The 18,355-nt window shown below is 49.9% G+C and overlaps 1 protein-coding gene across 2 annotated transcripts in view; it reads left to right on the top strand.

The window, feature by feature from the left end:
• Positions 1-18,355, top strand: part of TESPA1 (thymocyte expressed, positive selection associated 1) — a 30,695-nt gene that overhangs the window by 862 nt on the left and 11,478 nt on the right. For both annotated transcript variants that reach the window (XM_032770656.2, XM_032770655.2), the window contains exons 2-3: positions 13,561-13,767; positions 14,459-14,501. In XM_032770656.2, the coding sequence (XP_032626547.1) occupies positions 13,561-13,767; positions 14,459-14,501 (250 nt within the window). The remainder of the gene's footprint in view (positions 1-13,560; positions 13,768-14,458; positions 14,502-18,355) is intronic.

Below are 18,355 nucleotides of genomic sequence, written 5' to 3' on the forward strand. Positions count from 1 at the left end.
CAGGGTTGGGAGTAGGGAGGGAAGGGGATGGGGTCAGGGTGGGGAGGGCAGGGGCAGGCAGTAGGGACAGGGACAGGGGCAGGGTTGTGGGTGCAGGATGGGGAGGGCAGGGGCAGGCAGTAGAGGCAGGGTGGGGAGCAGGGAGGCGGGGCAATCAGTGGTTTCACCTGAGTAGAGCTGGCATGTCCATGCTGAAGCATTTGTGGCCCTTTGTTTCTCTGTCTGGAGGGTCTGTGGCTGCTGTCACCCAGCCTGCTGTGAGGGTCTGGGGGGCAGGTTGGCCCTGGTCTGTTTCATTGTGGTGGGGCTGCAGCTGCCATTGTGGTGCTGGGGGTGGGGGGCCGGCTCATGTACTGCGTGTGCCCTTCCCCACAGCACCATGGGCCATCAGACTCGCAGTTCCCAGCATTCCCCTCATTGCCCAGGAGCCAGGGCTGGGGTCTGTGGCGGTCTCGTCCCATGGACTCTGCAGCATATGGCAGCATGGGAGCTGGCCCAGCCATGGCAGTGCCTGGGAGGGGGCAGGATACTCCCAATGACCCCTGTGGCCTGGGAGCCATGCGCTCCTGGAGGTGCCAAGCCCAGCACACTGCCCAGCTGCAACAGGGCAAAGCTGGCACAAGGGCAGCCTGGCAGGCGCCAGCGTCACTGCAGTGGGCCGTGCAGCCTCGGCCAGTTCTGCCGGCGTCTGCCTTTGGCCAGTTTGACTCTGTGTCAGGGAGGGGCCAGGCTCTGCTTCGGGTCCTTTTCTCTTGTTTAAGATTTCCATTTTGGAGGGAGAAGAGGGAGGAGGGAGATCAATGACAGGGTTTAAGGGATAGAAGAGGCTGTGTTAGTCTTTAGGAGATAGAAGGGGAGGGGGTCAGTGCCAGGGTCTGAGGGGAGAAGGAGGCTCAGTGCTGGGGTCTGGGGATTGAAGGGGGGTCAGGCTGGGATGGGAGCAGGTGGGCCAGTGCTGGGGTTTGCAGGTAGAAGTGGAGTCAGTGTATGGCTGTCATTCACATGGTAGAGAACCTTTCTCAAAGACGAAGGTCTTGCGATGTTTCCTTGTGCTGGTCAGACACTGGATTCTCCTGATCTCTGGGAGTGCGTCCCACAGCCAGACCCCCCTGGCTGGGAACGGGGGTCCCGAGCTCTCCTGCACTCCCCCTGGATCTGTGATCTGCACCATCCCAGGGGAGCGCAGCTGTTGCGGTGGGTCACAGGCGGAAATTCGATCTCTGGTGTCACTGGGGCTCGACCCATTAGCTGCCTGCTGTGCTGATTTGGACCAAAGCTTTAAACCAGCACAGGGAGCTGACGGAGCCAGTGGAGGGACCTGGGCACAGGTCTGATATGCTCCCAGGTGCCTGAGCCATGGAGAAGGCGGGCGGCCAAATGCTTAGGGTGACCATATTTCCCTAAAGGGAAAATGGGACCCCGCATGGGGCCAGCCTGAGCCCTCCCTGCCTCCCACCCACAGTGGGCTGGTCTGAGGTCCTCTCCCCCCATGCCCTGGGTACAGCCTAAGGCCCCCTTTCTCCCCTGTGCGCGAGGCACCCTGAGCCCCCAGCTGCCCGCCCATGCAAGGACAGCCCAAGGCCTGTCTCTCTTCTCCCCACATGCAGGGAGGCCCAAGCCCCCCTGCCATCCGCGGGGCCAGCCCAGCTCAAGCTGCTCTCCTGAGCCCTCCCTCCCATGGGGGGCTGGTATTACCATTGCCCCCCAAGTTCCTCTGCACTCTGCTAGGGGTCGCGTGCCCCCTTTGACAAAACTGGGCATTTGTCCCATTTGCTCTTCTTGACGGACGATCACACAAATGACCAGTTTTGCCAAAGAAGTCGGGACGACTGGGACAGGGCTTAAAAAAGGGACTGTCCTGGCCAAAACAGGACACACGGTCAGGGCCGACTTTAGGCCGAGTCCCCAGTTTCCCCCGAATTGGGCCCTGTGCCTAAGCGGGCCCCGCACTCCAGGTCTTCAGCAGCACTTCGGCGGCAGGTCCTTCACTTGCTCCGGGTCTTTGGTGGCATTTTGGTGGTGGGCACCATCGAAGCTATTCGAATTGGGCCCTGCACTTCCTAAAGCTGGCCCTGCGCATGGTCACCCTACTCATGCTGCACCAGCTGGAGCCTGCACATCAATCAGCCTCAGCTCCAGTGAGTTAGGGTAATCCAGCCTAGGGGTAGGGTAACCCAGAACCAGGGCTGGCTTTAGCAAGTGTGGGGCCCAATTCGTACTCACCTGGCAGTGCTCCGGGTCTTTGGTGGCACTTCGGCAGTGAGTCCTTCACTCACTTCAGATCTTTGGCGGCACTCAAGGACCCACCGCCAAAATGCCGCTGAAGGCCTGGAGCGCCGCCAGGTGAGTAAAAATTAAAAAGGCACCAGTGTGGGGCCCTCTTAGGCGTGGGGCCTGATTCCGGGGAATTGGGTGAATTGGCCTAAAGCCAGCCCTGCCCAGAACCAGAGGAGGGCAGAGTCTCCCAGCAAGCTGGAGGTGAAAGGCAGCATTATACTTAGCAAAGGGTCACACAGCACCCCGAGGCTCTGGGGGCTGGAGCCTTGGATGGAAGGTGGTGAGAGCTTGGCCAGTTATTCAAAGCGTTTCCCCTTCCTGAGTGACACTATTAGGACAGACTCCCAAGGAAAGGGCTGGGGTCTCCCTCTCTTGGTCTCTTCCAATGTGGACTGGAGCCTTTCTCTGGAAGAGATGTTAAGCAAACCCAAGTTAGTGGGCTCAGCAGCAGAGGGACTGGGTGACATTCTCTGCCCTGAGCTATCCAGGAGTCAAACTAGAGGGTCTAATGGCCTCTTCTGTGGATCTATGAATAATTTCCCAGTGGCTCCTGCAGAATCTCCATGGCTGCTGCTGTTTGTGATGTGCTGGCTGAGCTGGGCGACTGGCACCTCCTCAGTCATGTGACAAGGCTTCTCCACAAGATGGCCACGCAGGCACTTTAGCCCCAGACACTCATGAGAAGATCGAAGATGGATTTGCAGGAGGATTCACAGCACTTCCCCCTGTGGCCAATATTTGCACAGACACAATCCCGCTTGCACGGGTGCTCAGGAAACGCATGCAGGTTTGTGCACCATTCGGGAGTGCACAAGGAGGCTGGGGAAGATGGCAGTGGAAACGGAGAGGGAGTAGGGATAGGGAGAACTCTAGAAGAACTCCTTGTTCAGAGTTAGAAGAAATCAGACATTTTTGAAGTTCTTTCCTGCAATCACAGGACACAGCCTGTTGCTGCCTGTGGTGACCTCAGTCTCTTCGGCATTACCCCCATCATGGTAATGGAAGGGTCCCCAAACTTAGTCATCTTGCTCGTCCCTCAGGCAGGTCTCCGCTCCAGATTTCACTGGGCCAGGAGCTATGAGAGCTAAACCAAATCCCGGCATTGGAAGTGATGGTGCAGGGTATGTTGGGGCCCAAGTGCTGCCCCGAGCGGCACCTTGGCTGTGATTGGGGCATGGCCACACATTCAGTGGGGTGGGACGGGGGCATTGGCCCTGATGGTGCAGTGAACGCTGTCTCTCTGACTGACTGGCCCTGGCAATTCTCCCATGTCAGGCATGGACGTACGGGGGGGTTCTGCTTCTAGTTTCTCAGTGAATGTCTTGCTGCGCACCACTTGCTCTGCCGCAGGGCCGAGACCTGTTTGCCCTCAGCAGGGGGATGGTGCAGAGAGCTCCCCCTCTGGCTCCTGGCAGGGTGCCTCACACCAGCCTAGCAGAGAAGGCAACTTAGGAAACTGGGCTGAGACCCTTCCAGCTTGTCTTGCATAGGCCCTGAGCCGCTCTCAGATGCTCATGACTCCTGGTCTGGGCCAGCACAAGACCCATGGCCATGGGCCCCAGGGCTGTTGCTCATGTGATTTAACAATGCAGCGTCTATGATATCTGCACGGCTGCAGGGGGTGGGCGGTGGTTTCGGTAGCTGCTGCTGGTGCAGGAATCCCTGAGCTATGCTGATGGAGGGTGAGTCGCTTGCCTCCCTCGCCTGGACACCTGGTGCCTGCCTAGCTGTCACGCTGCAGGAATTTCCATCTGCAGGAGGGGGCCACAATTTTCCACTCTGTGATTGGGTGGGGTTATCACAGGCCACCCCCCCCCCCCCACTGTCCTAGGGTATATGTGTGGGGAGGACATGTGCTACCAACCCCACTGTGGGTAGGACATAAGAACATAAGAACAGCCATACTGGGGCAGACCAATGGTCCATGTAGCCCGGTATCCTGTCTTCTGACAGTGGCTCGTGCTAGATGCTTCAGAAGGAATGAACAGAACAGGGCAATTATCTCAGAGGTTTAAGGTTACCCAGCATGAGGTTGCATCCATGACCATCTTGGCTAACAGCCATTGTTGGACCTATCCTCCATGATGACCTTATCTCTTTCTTTTTTTAACCCAGTTATATTGTTGGCCTTCAGAACATCCCCTGGCAATGAGTTCCACTCGTTGGTTGTGCTTTGTGTGGAGAAATACTTCCTTATGTTTCTTTTGAATCTGCTGCCTAGTAATTTAATTGTTTTGTCCTGCCAGGTCACGGTGCCTGACAGTTACCCCAGCTATCGCTGCACAGTGGAACCTCATGCCAGGGCCCCAATTTCCTAGAATTTCTGATGTGTCCAAATCAGGGCTCATGCCACCCACTCGCTTACAGATGGCATGAGCTGGGGTTAAGGGGGAAGGAGCCCACAGAGCCCACAAAGCAATGAACAAAAGCTTATAAAAAGATCCCCTGGCAAACGTGCCTCGCCTGAGTTAAAGCCACGTTGCCTGTGTTCACTGCTAGGTGTCCTGTGCTGGCTAATTCAAGTTCAGAACACACCCCTCTTCCCATATAGGCACACCCTGAAAATCACTCTGGGCGCTGGGAAGGATAGCAATTCTTTCAGTCATAGATTCCAAGGCCAGAAGGGCCCACTGTAATCATCAAGTCTGACCTCCTGTGTCACATAAGCCAGAGACCTGCCCCAAATAGTTTCTGTTTGAAGTAGAGCATAGGATAAATCCAGTCTAAAATTGCTAGTGAGGGAGAATCCACCATGGCCCTTGGTAAACTATTCCCAGTCTGAATTTCTTTAGCTTCAACTTTCAGCACTGGATCATGTTAGAATCATAGAATCATAGAATATTAGGGTTGGAAGGGACCTCAGGAGGTATCTAGTCCAATCTCCTGCTCAAAGCAGGACCATCCGCAATTAAATCATCCCAGCCAGGGATTTGTCAAGCCAGGCCTTAAAAACCTCTAAGGATTGAGATTCCACCACTTCCCTAGTGAAATGGTGTTTCCTAATATCCACCCTAGACTTCCCCCACTGCAACTTGAGACCATTGCTTCTTGTTCTGTCATCTGCCACCACTGAGAATAGCCTAGCTCTATCCTGTTTGGAACCCCCCTTCAGGTAGTTGAAGGCTGCTATCAAATCCCCCCTCACTCTTCTCTTCTGCAGACTAAACAATCCCAGGTCCCTCAGCCTCTTCTCATAAGTCATGTGTTCCAGCCCCCTAATCATTTTTGTTGTCCTCCGCTGGGATCTCTCCAATTTGTCGACATCCCTTCTGTAGTAGGGGGACCAAAACTGGATGCAGTACTCCAACCGCGGCCTCATCAGTGTCGAACAGAGGGGAATAATCACTTCCCTCGATCTGCTGGCAACGCTCCTACTAATACAGCCCAATATGCCGTTGGCCTTCTTGGCAACAAGGGCACAGTGCTAAGTCATATCCAGCTTCTCATCCGCTGTAATCCCCAGGTCCTTTTCTGCAGAACAACTGCTTAGCCAGTCGGTCCCCAGCCTGTAGCAGTGCATGGGATTCTTCCTTCCTAAGTGCAGGACTCTGCACTTGTCCTTGTTGAACCTCATCAGATTTCTTTTGCCCCAATCCTCCAATTTGTCTAGGTCACTCTGGACCCTATCCCTAGCCTCCAGTATATCTACCTCTCCCCTGAGCTTAGTATCATCTGTGAGCTTTCTGAGGGTGCAATTCATCCCATCATCCAGATCATTAATAAAGATGTTGAACAAAACCGGCCCCAGGACCGACCCCTGGGGCACTCCACTTGATACCAGCTTCCATCATGACCCATTGAGCCCAACAATCTAGCCAGGTTTCTATCCACCTTATAGACCTTTCCACCTGATAGACTTTTATCCACCTTAAAGGTCTATCCACCTTATAGACTTTTCATTGCTAGAGAGAAGAGTCCATTCAGAAATATTTGTTCCCCATTTAGGTACTTACAGACTCTGATCAACTCACTCTTAATTTTCTAAATTCTGGGCACTGGGAACGGGAGCAGTTCCGGGTGCTGGTAACGAGAGAGGTTCTGGGTGTTGGGAACAGGAGAGGTTCCGGATGCTGGGAACGGGAGTGATTCTGGGTGCTGGGTGTGAAAGATTCTCCCTGGGATGCCACCTGGAACTGAGGTACCACTGAGCATGCCTAACTCATCAGCCTAGGCTTCCTTTATACTGTACTGCTGTGACAGGTCCTCAAGCCCCCTCCAGCACATATACAAGTTGGGACACTCCTGGCTGCAGGTACACACAGATGCTGAGATCAACTTGGCATGGGAAGGCTCAGCTAAGAAACTGCTCGGTTACTCAAGTGAACACCCTACTTTGAAGGGTAAACTCAAAATTATACCATCTTGCGCTGCACAGGAAACTGTAGTGTAAGCTCATAAAATTCGCCCCTTCCCTCAGTGTGGAGAGGGCTATACACAGCTTTCTGCTCCAAGCAATGACTCGCATACACACTGGTTTTAGACAAAGCAAAAATAAATTTATTAACTACAAAAGATAGATTTTAAGTGATTATAAGGGATAGCAAACAGATCAAAGCAGATCACCTAGCAAATAAAGCAAAAATGCAATCTAAGCTTAATATACTAAAGAAATTGGATATGAGTAGCAAATTCTCACCCTAATTGTTGGTTTAGGCAGTTTGTAGAAGTTCTTGAGGGAAATCTGCACTTGCTTGCAGCTTAAACCCCCAGGTATTTCTTTCACAGGTTAGAAATCTCTCTAGCCTGGGTTCACTCCTTCTCCCCCAGTTCAGTCCCTGTTTCTCAGGTGTTTCTAAGAGTCTCCTTTGGGAGGGAAGTCAGTGACGAAACATGATAATGTCACTCCCTTGCCTTAAATAGCTTTTGCATGTGGCAGGAACCCTTTGTCTCCAACTTTAGTTCCCACATCTTTCAGTGGAAAAACACTAGTATTCTATGATGGAGCCAGTACCAGGCAACTTGGTCACATGTCTCTGTAGGGCCGTAGCAGCAGAGGTTTCCCTACACCCCTCCATATCCCTCCTGAATTTCCCCAACACCCCTCCCCAGTTTTGTGAATTAGTTACATGCAGTGTTGCCAATTTAGTGATTGTTTGGAAATTTTAATTGAAATTGAAACATTAATACATACTTTAAAAGCATATAAAGTGTATGATAAAATATGTGTATCTGAAATAGTATGTTAGATTTGAAAAGTATGAACATAGACTAGCTTCCTTATACAGCTTTTGTTTTTATGATGATGTCAGTGCATTCATTTCAGTGATGCTGGCCAAATTATGATCAGTAAGCAAGATCTAAATGAGCTGTCCCTGACAGCTAGAGATGAGCTGGAGGCTGGGGGGAAAGGCTTCAGGACCAGATTGTATTTACAGTCAACCCTAATCTACCTAGGTATCCAGCACACAGAGCTGCATTGCCTAAGTGATAGATTTAGGCTGGGGTTGGGTTACAAATCACTTGAATGTGTGGGGGGAGAGTGATGAAATGTTGTTATTCTTATTGTATGAGTAAAGGGCAGTGGAACTGTACTTAGCCTGTGCTGATTGAGGGCATCAAGAGAGAGGGTGGGGACAGGTGTTTTGCTTGATGGTCTGCCTGAGTCACAAGTACTATTTGACCTGCCCCCTCCACTGTTTAAAGACAGAGCTGATTAGGCTCCATAGAGAGTCTTTTGTTTTGTTAAGTGACCTCTAGAGCTGAAATCATTGATAATCAGGTCTAAGTGAAGAGAGGGCCCAATCTGTACTAACAGCAAGGTTCCCCCACAGAGAGCTCAGCTGAAATCACTGTGAGCTGGGTCGAACCTCAGGAGACATATGAACAAACATGGCTGTGGCATCCTACTTTCTATTTAAGCAAGAGACACCACACACTACAAACTGAAGGCCAATGTTAAGTGCATTGTCACTTGTTCATCCTGCAGTTGAACGCTGGTTCCGATAGTGAGCCAATGCTCACTATCTTTCTGCAAGAAACTCAGCTGACTGGCTGGAAGCATATGGTGCAACAGTGAAAGACTCAACAGTTGAAAAAGTGAAGAAGTCTCTCACCACATTCAAAAAATTTGCATACATGGCTGATGAATGCACTGATGCAAATGGGCATCAAGTATTAAGTCATTGTGTACGTTATCTTGATGTCAGTAGTAGACCAGTAGATGCATTGCTAGATGTTCAAGTTATAGAAGACACATTGGCTGCATCTGTGAAAACCCACATCTTAGAAGAGTTAAGCTTAGCAGCTTGTCAACTGGACCCCAAACAGACGGCTGCTTGTGCATTTGATGGAGCTGCAAAGTTCTCTGGAAGACAGGGTGGAGTACAAGCTTTGCTCAGAGAAAAGTGTAACCCTAGTCTCTCCTATACGTATTGCAGAGGCCGTCTACTCCAACTAGCGCTAGTATGAGCTGCAGACTCTTCAACAGACATTTAAAAAGCTATAAATGTAATGTCTTCATTATATTCTTTTTTCAGCAAGACTGAAATATCTTGGAAAAAAGAGAAAATACATACACTGGGACTGAAGTTCAAATTAGTCCAACCTGGGAAAACCCTCTGGCTTTCTCATGAGCAATCCTTGGCCACTGTCTTAAAATTACTCCAGCTGTTATTACTGGCTTTGGAAAGTATCTACCAAGATGGGATGGATCTAAGTGGTGAGGCTGGTGGATTACTTTTGCTCCTACATTCAGAGAAGATTATTCCCATCCTCTCTCTTGTAAGTCTACTGTTGAAACCATTTGGGTCATTAAAAAATGCCATCCAGGCATCTTCTACAACAATAGTAGAACTTTGTCCAGCAATAGAAGCTACATTTGGATCAATCAGAGAGCTATCCATTGAAAAAGTACGGGAAGAAGCAAAGACTTCAGTCCAGAAGTTGACTAATGAAGGCATTTATATTAAATCCTTAAGTGAAGAGGACAAGAAATGTTTAAGACAACTGAAAAAGTACACAGACTTTATTCTTAAAAATCTACAACAGTGACATCTAGATTCTACTCAACCTTTATGTAGCTTTTACAAATCCCTGTCCTATAAAACACAGAGTGGAGTGAGGCACTGCCAGCAATGGGGCTGCCATGTGCTCAGGACAGAAGAGAGAATTTGAACACAGAGTGAAGAATGAATGAAGATTTGACTTCAACTTCTTTTTTATCGTCACTAGTGGCTCGACCCAATCTCTGTGTTATGTTTCCTGGGATGAAAGATGTAGGAATTCATCTCTTGCTACTCCCAGTCACAATAGCTACAGCTGAGTGTTCTTCTTCGTCACTGAATAGAATTTTGTGTTCTGAAATAAGTCACCTTCTGCCTGATCATGTGAATGAACTAATGAGCATATCAGTTGAAGGACTGGAAGTACTGGACACATGAGAAGCCACCAAAGATGAATGCATTGCATTCGAGAAGTTCGTTAACAGAGTTGTGCAAAATTATAACAAGAAACCAAGAAGGATGTAGACGTTGTGCTTCACAGAAGGCTTGAGTAGCCAACTTTAATTTGTGTGAGGATTTTAAAACGAGTTAAATCTAATAAAATAGTCGTGAAACATTTTTCAGTTTTTACTGTGATGCCATACAGCCCACCTTCACCCTCACGGGTCTCACCTCTCATCAGCCCTGACCCCCCCTCTGTAAATTCAACCCCCACTCCTCAATTTCAATTCCTGGGGAAAACACTGCATAGCAGGCATGTGTCAGAGGCTGTTTGTAGCATCCTCGGGAAGGCTCCCCGGTGGGAGATTAGCGTCTTCTAAGACATATTGTTCTTCCTAATGGCCCTTCCCAGCCAGCCATCTAGACTGATTGCATTCTGCCTAGTAGGCATTCCCCAGGTGTACACACATTTGTAATAGATACATAGACAATATTCCTAACTTCAGATAGCAAAATGATACATGTATACAAAAAGTGTAATAAAATTCAGTAAATCATAACCTTTCCAGTGATATCTTTCATGATCGATAGTGCATAAAATACATCATACTTATGCCATAATCATATCATAATAATATTACTATGAAGAATATGGGGCATAATGTCACACTGGGAAGGGAGCTGGGAATGGGTGAAGGTCCACGTGCTGGGGAATGAGAGAGGTTCCGGGAACTGGGACTGGGAGCGGTTGCGGGTGCTGGGGATGGGAGAGGTTCTGGGTGCTGGGAACTGGAGCAGTTCTTGGTGCTGGGAATGAGAGACAGTGGTTTCCCCAGGAACTGAAATTAAGGGGAGTGTTTGAATTTACAGGGGGAGTGTCAGGACCAATGAGATATGTAAAAGAGGTATGAATAAAGTAAATGTTTTTTTAGGATGATGCAAATTTAACATAAGAATAATGCAAGTTACACCAAAACTCATAACAGGTCTAGATTTCTAAAAAAAATATAAATTAGAAAAAATTAATTTAAATTGACTTTTGAAAAGTAAGCCATCATGGGATAAGAGGGCAGTCTTATCATGGATCAGTAACTGGTTAAAAGATCGGAAACAAAGGGTAGGAATAAATTATCAGTTCTTCAGATGGAGAGAGATAATAGTGTATCCTTGAGGGGTCAGTACTGGACCAGTACTGTCAACATATTCATTCGGAAAAATGGTAAACAGTGAGGTGGGAAATTTGCAGATGATACAAACTATTCAAAGATAGTAAAGTCCAGGCAAACTGTAAAGAGTTACAAAGGGATCTCACAAAATTGGGTGACTGGGCAACAAATGGTAAATGAAATTCAGTGTTGATAAATGCAAAGTAATGCCATTGGAAAACAATCTCGACTGTACATACAAATATGGCATCTGAATTAGCTGTTGCCACTCAAGAAAGAGATCTTGGAGTCATCGGGATAGTTCTCTGAAAACATCCACTCAATGTATAGGCAGGGCACAAAAGCAAACAGAAGGTTGGGAATCATTGAGAAAAGAATAGATAATAAGACGAGAAAATATCATATTGCATCTATATAAATCCATGGTACATGATCCCTTGAATAGCGTGTGCAGATCTGTCACCCCATCCCAAAAGAGATACATGAATCGGATAAGATACAGAGAGGGCAACTAAAATGACAGGGGTATGAAACAGAGGAGAGATTAAAATGACTTGGGAAATTTTCAGCTTAGAAAAAGAGATGAACTAATGGGGATATGATAGAGGTCTACAAACCTTGACTGGTGTGAAGAAAGTGAATAAGGAATTTTATTTAATCTTCACGTAACAGAAGAACTAGCAGTCACCCAGTGAAAATAATAAGGCAGCAGGTTTAAAAACAAAAGGAAGTATTTCTCACAACAAATAAAGTCAACCCAGGGAACTCTTTGCCAGGGGATGTGTGAAGACCAAGACTATAAAACAGGAATTATAAAAAAGAACAGATAAATTCCTGAAGAATAGGTCCAATCAGTGGCTTTTAGCAGGATGGGAGGGATACAACAGCATGCTCTGAGTGTCCCTAGCCTGTTTGCCAGAACTGGGAATGGGCAACAGGGGAGGCACCTTGATGATGACCTGTTCTGTTCATTCCCTCTGAAGCACCTGGCATTAAACCACTTTGAAGACAGGGTCCTGGCTATAATGGACCATTGTCGACCCAGTATGACCATTCTATGAAAATTAATTTATAAATAAAAAACATTTAGTACAGAAACATTTGAGATGTGAGATAAACAACTTGGCAAATAATGCATTTAAAAATCTTGGCCTACTATGAAAAATTATATTAAGTTTCCATTCCCAGTCACAAATCTAGCAATCTGAGGCAAAGTGACTAAATATTAGTCCAACAAACAAATGTTTATTTAACGTGCCCTCACTTTTACCCTCCACTGCACTCACTCACCGGTGTTGTCCTTGGTCAGTGGAAACTCAGAGTTCAGAGGTGCTTCATGTGAGTACACCTTTCCAGGTGGGGGCCAAGAAGACACGCTGCTTGTTCCCTCACGCTCACTGTTCGCTGGCCACGGCTGTTCGTTGTGTCACCGTTAACTGTCCACCGGCTCTGTTGCCAAATGGCCCTGTGCAGTCACCTTCTGCTGCCACCGCCACTGTGAACTCTGCAAATTGTCTCTTGAGGTTCCACCACTCTCAGTGATCAAGCTGAGCTCTCAGTGGGGGAACCTCACTGCTCGTGCAGTCTGGGCTGTCTCTCCACAGAAACACTGTTCCACAGGAACACTGTCCCACACTAGGACTAAGCATTAGACCTGATTGTCAGTGATTTCAGCTGCAGTGGTCCACTTAACAGAAAAAAGACTATGTATGGAGCCTAATCAGCTCTGTCTTTAAACATGGAGAGAGGACAGGTCCCCACCCCTCTCTCGTGATGCCTTCAAATCATCACAGACTAGTAACAGTTCTACTGCCTTTACTCATACAATAAGAACAACAGTTCATCCCCATTAACCCCCATATTCAAGTGGTTTGGTAACCCAACCCAGCCAAAATCTATCACTTGGACAACACAGATCTGTGTGCTGGATACCTGAGGAGATTAGGTTTGAATGTAATATAAATTGGCCCGAAGCCTTTCCACAGCCCCAGCTCATCACTGGCTGTCAGGGAGAGCTCATTTAGACTTTGCTTAAAATCATCATTGAAATATTAGTTGGCCACATTCACCGAAAGATGAATGCACTGACATCATAAAAACACAAGCTGTTATAGGAAGCAAGGAACTAGTCATTGTCATATTTCTCAAATCTATATACTTCTCAGATACACAATTTTATCATACACTGTATAAGTTTAAAAGAGTGTATTAATGTTTCAGTTTAAATTCAGATTTCCAAACAGTCACTAAATTGGTATGTAACTAGCTCACAAAACTGGGGGGGTGGGGGGGTTGGGGAAATTCAGGGGGGTGTAGGGAAATCACTGATGAGAGAGGTTCCGGGAACTGGGAATGGGAGAGGTTCCGGAAACTGGGACTGGGAGCAGTTGCAGGTACTGGGAATGGGAGAGGTTCTGGGTGCTGCGAATGGGAGCAGTTCTGAGTGCTGGGGAATGAGAAGGGTTCCGGGAGCTGGAACTGGGAGTGGTTGCAGGTACTGGGAATGGGAGAGTTTCCAGGCACTGGGAACGGGAGAGGTTTCAGGTGCTGGGAATGGGAACAGGTCTGGGCGCTGGGGAACAGGAGAGGTTCCAGGTGCTGGGAGCCCATGGCAGGCATTGCTCTCCTGGCAGGCTGCAGAAGGCAATCCCCAGCTGTGCCCTATCAGCAGAGACCACAGGAGGTGTGGCTCAGCTCAGACATGGATGCACTGACTGACTGTTGGTTTCTCTCAGGGTCTTGGCTTTGCCCAGAAGGTCCTGTGGCCCTGCGAGCCATGGAGGCTCCATCAGTGCTGAGCCCCTCATCCTGGGAGAAGCGCAGAGCGTGGGTCCGGCAGAGCCGCTGCTGGCGTACCACTGTGCTGGAGGAGGAGGCAGCGGTGGCTGTGCAGGATATGTCTGGGCTGCAGCCACCACATCTAGATGATGTCTTCCTCGAAGGTGGGAGAGCAGCTGGGGCAGGGGTAGGGTGTGTGTTTGGGGGGACCGGGTTCTTCCTTTAGTTCCTGTGCTGTACTTCCCAAGAGGTAAGTGCACGGTAGGACTTGGACAGAGTCCGCTCTCGTTCACCCTGAGTGCTCAGAAGAACAACACTTGCCCTGCCACCTTTTCCGATCTGCAAAAACATCTCTGAAAAAGTTCAAGTAACTGGAAAAAATTTTCATCAAATTACCCTGGCTCCTGACACCAATGACTCCATTCCAGATCTTGTGCCCAGCCCTGTGGCTGCTTCCCTGACCCTAACAGCTCATTCCTGAGGCCATGGCCCCCAATCCCAACCCCTGCCCCAGTTCCTGGGGCTGAGACCTCTCCCTGTAGAGTGGCCAGGGCCAGGACTGGACCTTCCCCCTTGGCCTGGCACCTTCTGTCTACAGAAGGAAGATGCTTAGTGTCAGCCCGAGAGGTGAAGCTCCCAGCCAGTGCAGAGCCCACTTTCCAGGGAAATCCACTGAGATCCCCAGGGCGGTGCACCCACCCTTTTCATCCCAACGAGCACGCTGTTCTGGGGTTGGGCTTGGGGAAGTCATGGGGCTGTTGGCACAGAGAGGTGCAGGGTGGGAGTGCGGGGTTGGGAAGGGGGCAGGGAAGGTATCTCCCTGGTTTATCTGATGGACTTCTGCATTTCCAACAGGAAGCTCCTCCAGCAAGATTGAGACTTGGCTGCAGGACTGTGGGTGAGTCCAACTGCCCTCTGTGTGTAAGTGTGTGTGTGTGACTGCTGCCACCTTTTTTCTGTGTGTGTGTGTGATAGAATCATAGACTCTTAGGGTTAGATGGGACCGCAAGGGTCATCTGATCTAACCCCCTACCAAGAGGCAGGATTTGTTGTGTCTAAACCATCCCAGACACATGGGTGTCCAGCCTTTTTTTGAAAACCTTGGGTGAAGAAACCTCCACAACCTCGCAGGGCATCTGTTCCATGGTCCTACTGTTCTTACAGTTAGGAAGTTTTTCCTGAGATTAAATCTATATCTGCTGTGCTGTAGTTTAAACCCATCGCCTCTTGTCCTGCTCTCTGTGGCAAGAGAGAACAAATTTTCTTCATCTTTTTTACGGCAGCCTTTCAAGTATCTGAAGATTGCTATCACTCCCTGAAGTGGTTTCCAAAGAGGATGGAGCTTAGCTGTTCTCAGTGGTGACAGATGACAGAACAAGAAGCAATGGTCTCAAGTTGCAGTGGGGGAGGTTTAGGTTGGAGATTAGGAAACACTATTTCACTAGGAGGGTGTTGAAGCACTGGAATGGGTTACCTAGGGAGGTGGTGGAATCTCCTTCCTTAGAGGTTTTTAGGGCCCAGCTTGACAAAGCCCTGGCTGGGATGATTTAGTTGGTGTTGGTCCTGCTTTGAGCAGGGGATTGGACTAGATGACCTCCTGAGGACCCTTCCAACCCTAATCTTCCATCCCAGCCCTCCCCTCACACCTATCCCCACCCCATACCACCCTCTTAATCTCCTCTTTTCAAATTAAACATATCTAGTAGCTTCAGCCTTTGCTTATGTGGCTGGCATTCCACCCCTTTAATCATCTTCGTTCGTCCCCTCTGGATCTTTTTTAATTTCTCTCCATCCTTTTTATACAGTGGTGACCAAAATTGGACATAGTATGCCACGAGGCCTAGCCAATGCCTAGTAGAGCAGTACTATCACCTCCCATGACTTGCATGCTATGTCTCTGTTAATGCACCTAAAATTGCTTTTGCCTTTTTTGAAACAGCAGCGTGTTGCTGACTCATGTTGAGGCTGTGATCTACCACAACTCCCCAACCCTTCTCAGCAGTGCTGCTGCCAAGCCAGTTATCCCCCATTCTGTATTTGTGCATTTGGTTTTCCTTCCGTAAATGTAGCACCTTACATTTGTCTTTGTTGAATTTCATTTTGTTGTCTATAGCCTAGTTCTGCAATTTATCAAGATCCCTTTGAATTTTAACTCTATCCTCCTAAGTGTTAGTGCACACACACGCACACCGCCCCTTGCAGCTTTGTGTCATCTGCAAATTTGATCAGTATGCTCTCTATACCAACACCCAGGCAGGGCCACCCGGAGGATTCAGGGGGCTGGGGTCTTCGGCGGCGGGGGGCCCCCACCACTGAATTGCCGCGGAAGATCCAGCACTTCGGTGGCGGGTCCTGAGGCGGAAGGACCCCCTGACACCAAATTGCCACCAAAGTCCCGGAGCAAGTGAAGGACCCTGCTCCAGGGGCCCTGAAAAACTCTCATGGGGGTCCCTGCAGGGACCGGGGCAAATTGCCCCACTTGCCCCCCCCCCGGGTGGCCTTGCACCCAGGTCATGGCCAGCGCATAGCATAGGCTGGGGAAGGCTGTGCCTCCCCAAACAGCCCCATGTGATTCTGCCCATGTTCCATCCCAAGGCCCCCTCCTACTTGCCGCTAGTTGTCTGAGCCCAGGCAGGCTGCCTTCTGTTCTGGGAAGCCTGCTAGGTGGGGCTTGGGGTGGCTGGGGCTGTGCTGCCTGGTGCTTCAGGGTTTGGGGAGGGAGTGCACGTGCCGCCCGCCCACCCACCCGGTACTCGGGCAGCCCAGGGCTGGTGTAGGGGGGGTGGCTGGCGGCTGCAGGGGAGAGGGTCTATGCACTTCAGCAGGGGAAGGGGTTTGGGAGGGGTAGGATGGGATGGGGGCTAGCCTCACCACACTTGTGGTTTACCCATCACCCATAATCCAGCCCATTAATAAAGATTTTAAATAACACCAGACCCAGAACAGATTCCTGTGTAACCCCACTCAGGACCTCCTTCCAATTTGATAGCCTTTCATTAATAGCTACTCTTTGTTTGAGGTTGTTTAATCAATTATGTATCCACCTAATGGTAGTTCCACTGAGCCCGCATTTCTCCAGCTTACTTATCAGAATGCCATGTGGGACTGCGTCAAAAGCCTTGCTAAAGTCACTGCATTCCCCCTATCCACCAAATCAGTTACCCTGTCAAAGAAGGAAATCGTCTGGTTTGGCTTGATTTGTTCTTGGTAAATCCATGCTGGCTGTTAGTGATTGTCCCTTCATCCCTGCCACCCACCCCCACCCCCATCCATCAGCCCCCCTCACATCCACCCATACCATCACCCCTACCCACAGGCTTCCATCACACCGATCCCACCCCATACCACCATCCAGCCCTATCCCACACCTATCCCACCCGCCATAACCCCATCCAAGGCCCCATCCCAGCCTCGTTCAAAATCTATCCACCCCTAACCATCCAGCCCCATCCCAGCCCACCTCACACTATCCTCCATCCAACCACCTCCAGCCTCCTCTCACACAATCACACCATACAATCCTTGCCCATCCAGCCCCCCCTACACTATTCCACCTCAACCACATCCCAGCCCCTCTCTACACAATCCACCCATAGAACCACCATCCCTCGCCCCTCCAGCCCTCCCTACACTGATGCCCCACCATGACATTCATACTCCATCCCATCCCTCCCTCACACTGATCCACCCCATCACATCCAGCCCATCCAGCCTCCTCACACCTATCCCACCTAAACCCCATAGCCCATCCCCAGCCCCTCCACTATCTCCCAACCCACCGACACCAACCAACCCTCTCTCACAATCCCAATAAACAATAGACACATCCTTGCCCATCCGCCCCTCACACCCTATTCTCACCCAGACCACCATCCCAGCCTCCTCACGCCAAATCCCCACACCATACACCCATCCTGCCCATCCAGCCCTCCCTCACACCTATCTCCACCCATACCACCACCAGCCCCTCTCCTCACATCATCCACCTACCACCTATCACCTGCCCATCCCAGCCCTCCCTCACACTGATCCCCACCCAACCGATTCTACTCGCATCCCATCCTCCCTCACAATGTCCCACCCAATCACCATCCCTGCCCCAATCCCATCCCTCCCCTCACACTGATCCCCACCCCATACCAAATCCCAGCCACCCTCACACCAATCCACCCCATATACCATCCCAGCCCCATCTCCAGCCTCCCTCACACCTATCCCACCCCAACCACCCATCGCTGCCCATCCCAGCCCTCCCCTCACACTGATTCCCACTCATACCACCATCCCCTACCCTCACACCAATCCGCCCCTACCCATCATCCCTTCCCATCCCGGCCTTCCTCAACCCTCCCCCCCCATCATCACCCTCATGAGTTTAGTTGGGGCTTGGTCCCTGCTTCTGAGCAGGGATTGGACTTAATGAACTCCTCCTGAGCCGTTCACCCCTGATATTCTTTGCATTCATGACCCTACCCCAATCAGTCCTCCCTTCACCCTCATAACCAACACACACACTCATCCATTTATCCCATCCTCTCCCACCCATTCAACCCCTCCCACCTGCCCTATATATCATCCCCAACACCTCACATCACTGTCCATCCTCACATCATACAACCCCATCCCAGCTCACTCCTAACACACCTCCAGCTCTCCTTCCACCAACCCCAGCACTCCTTCAATCCCCATCCTGCCTCCAACCAGTCCTGCCTTCACCCTATCCCACTCCCTTCACAACTCATCCCACCCCAT

Source organism: Chelonoidis abingdonii, chromosome 26 (genome assembly GCF_003597395.2).
Source record: "Chelonoidis abingdonii isolate Lonesome George chromosome 26, CheloAbing_2.0, whole genome shotgun sequence".
Lineage (NCBI taxonomy): Eukaryota > Metazoa > Chordata > Testudines > Testudinidae > Chelonoidis > Chelonoidis abingdonii.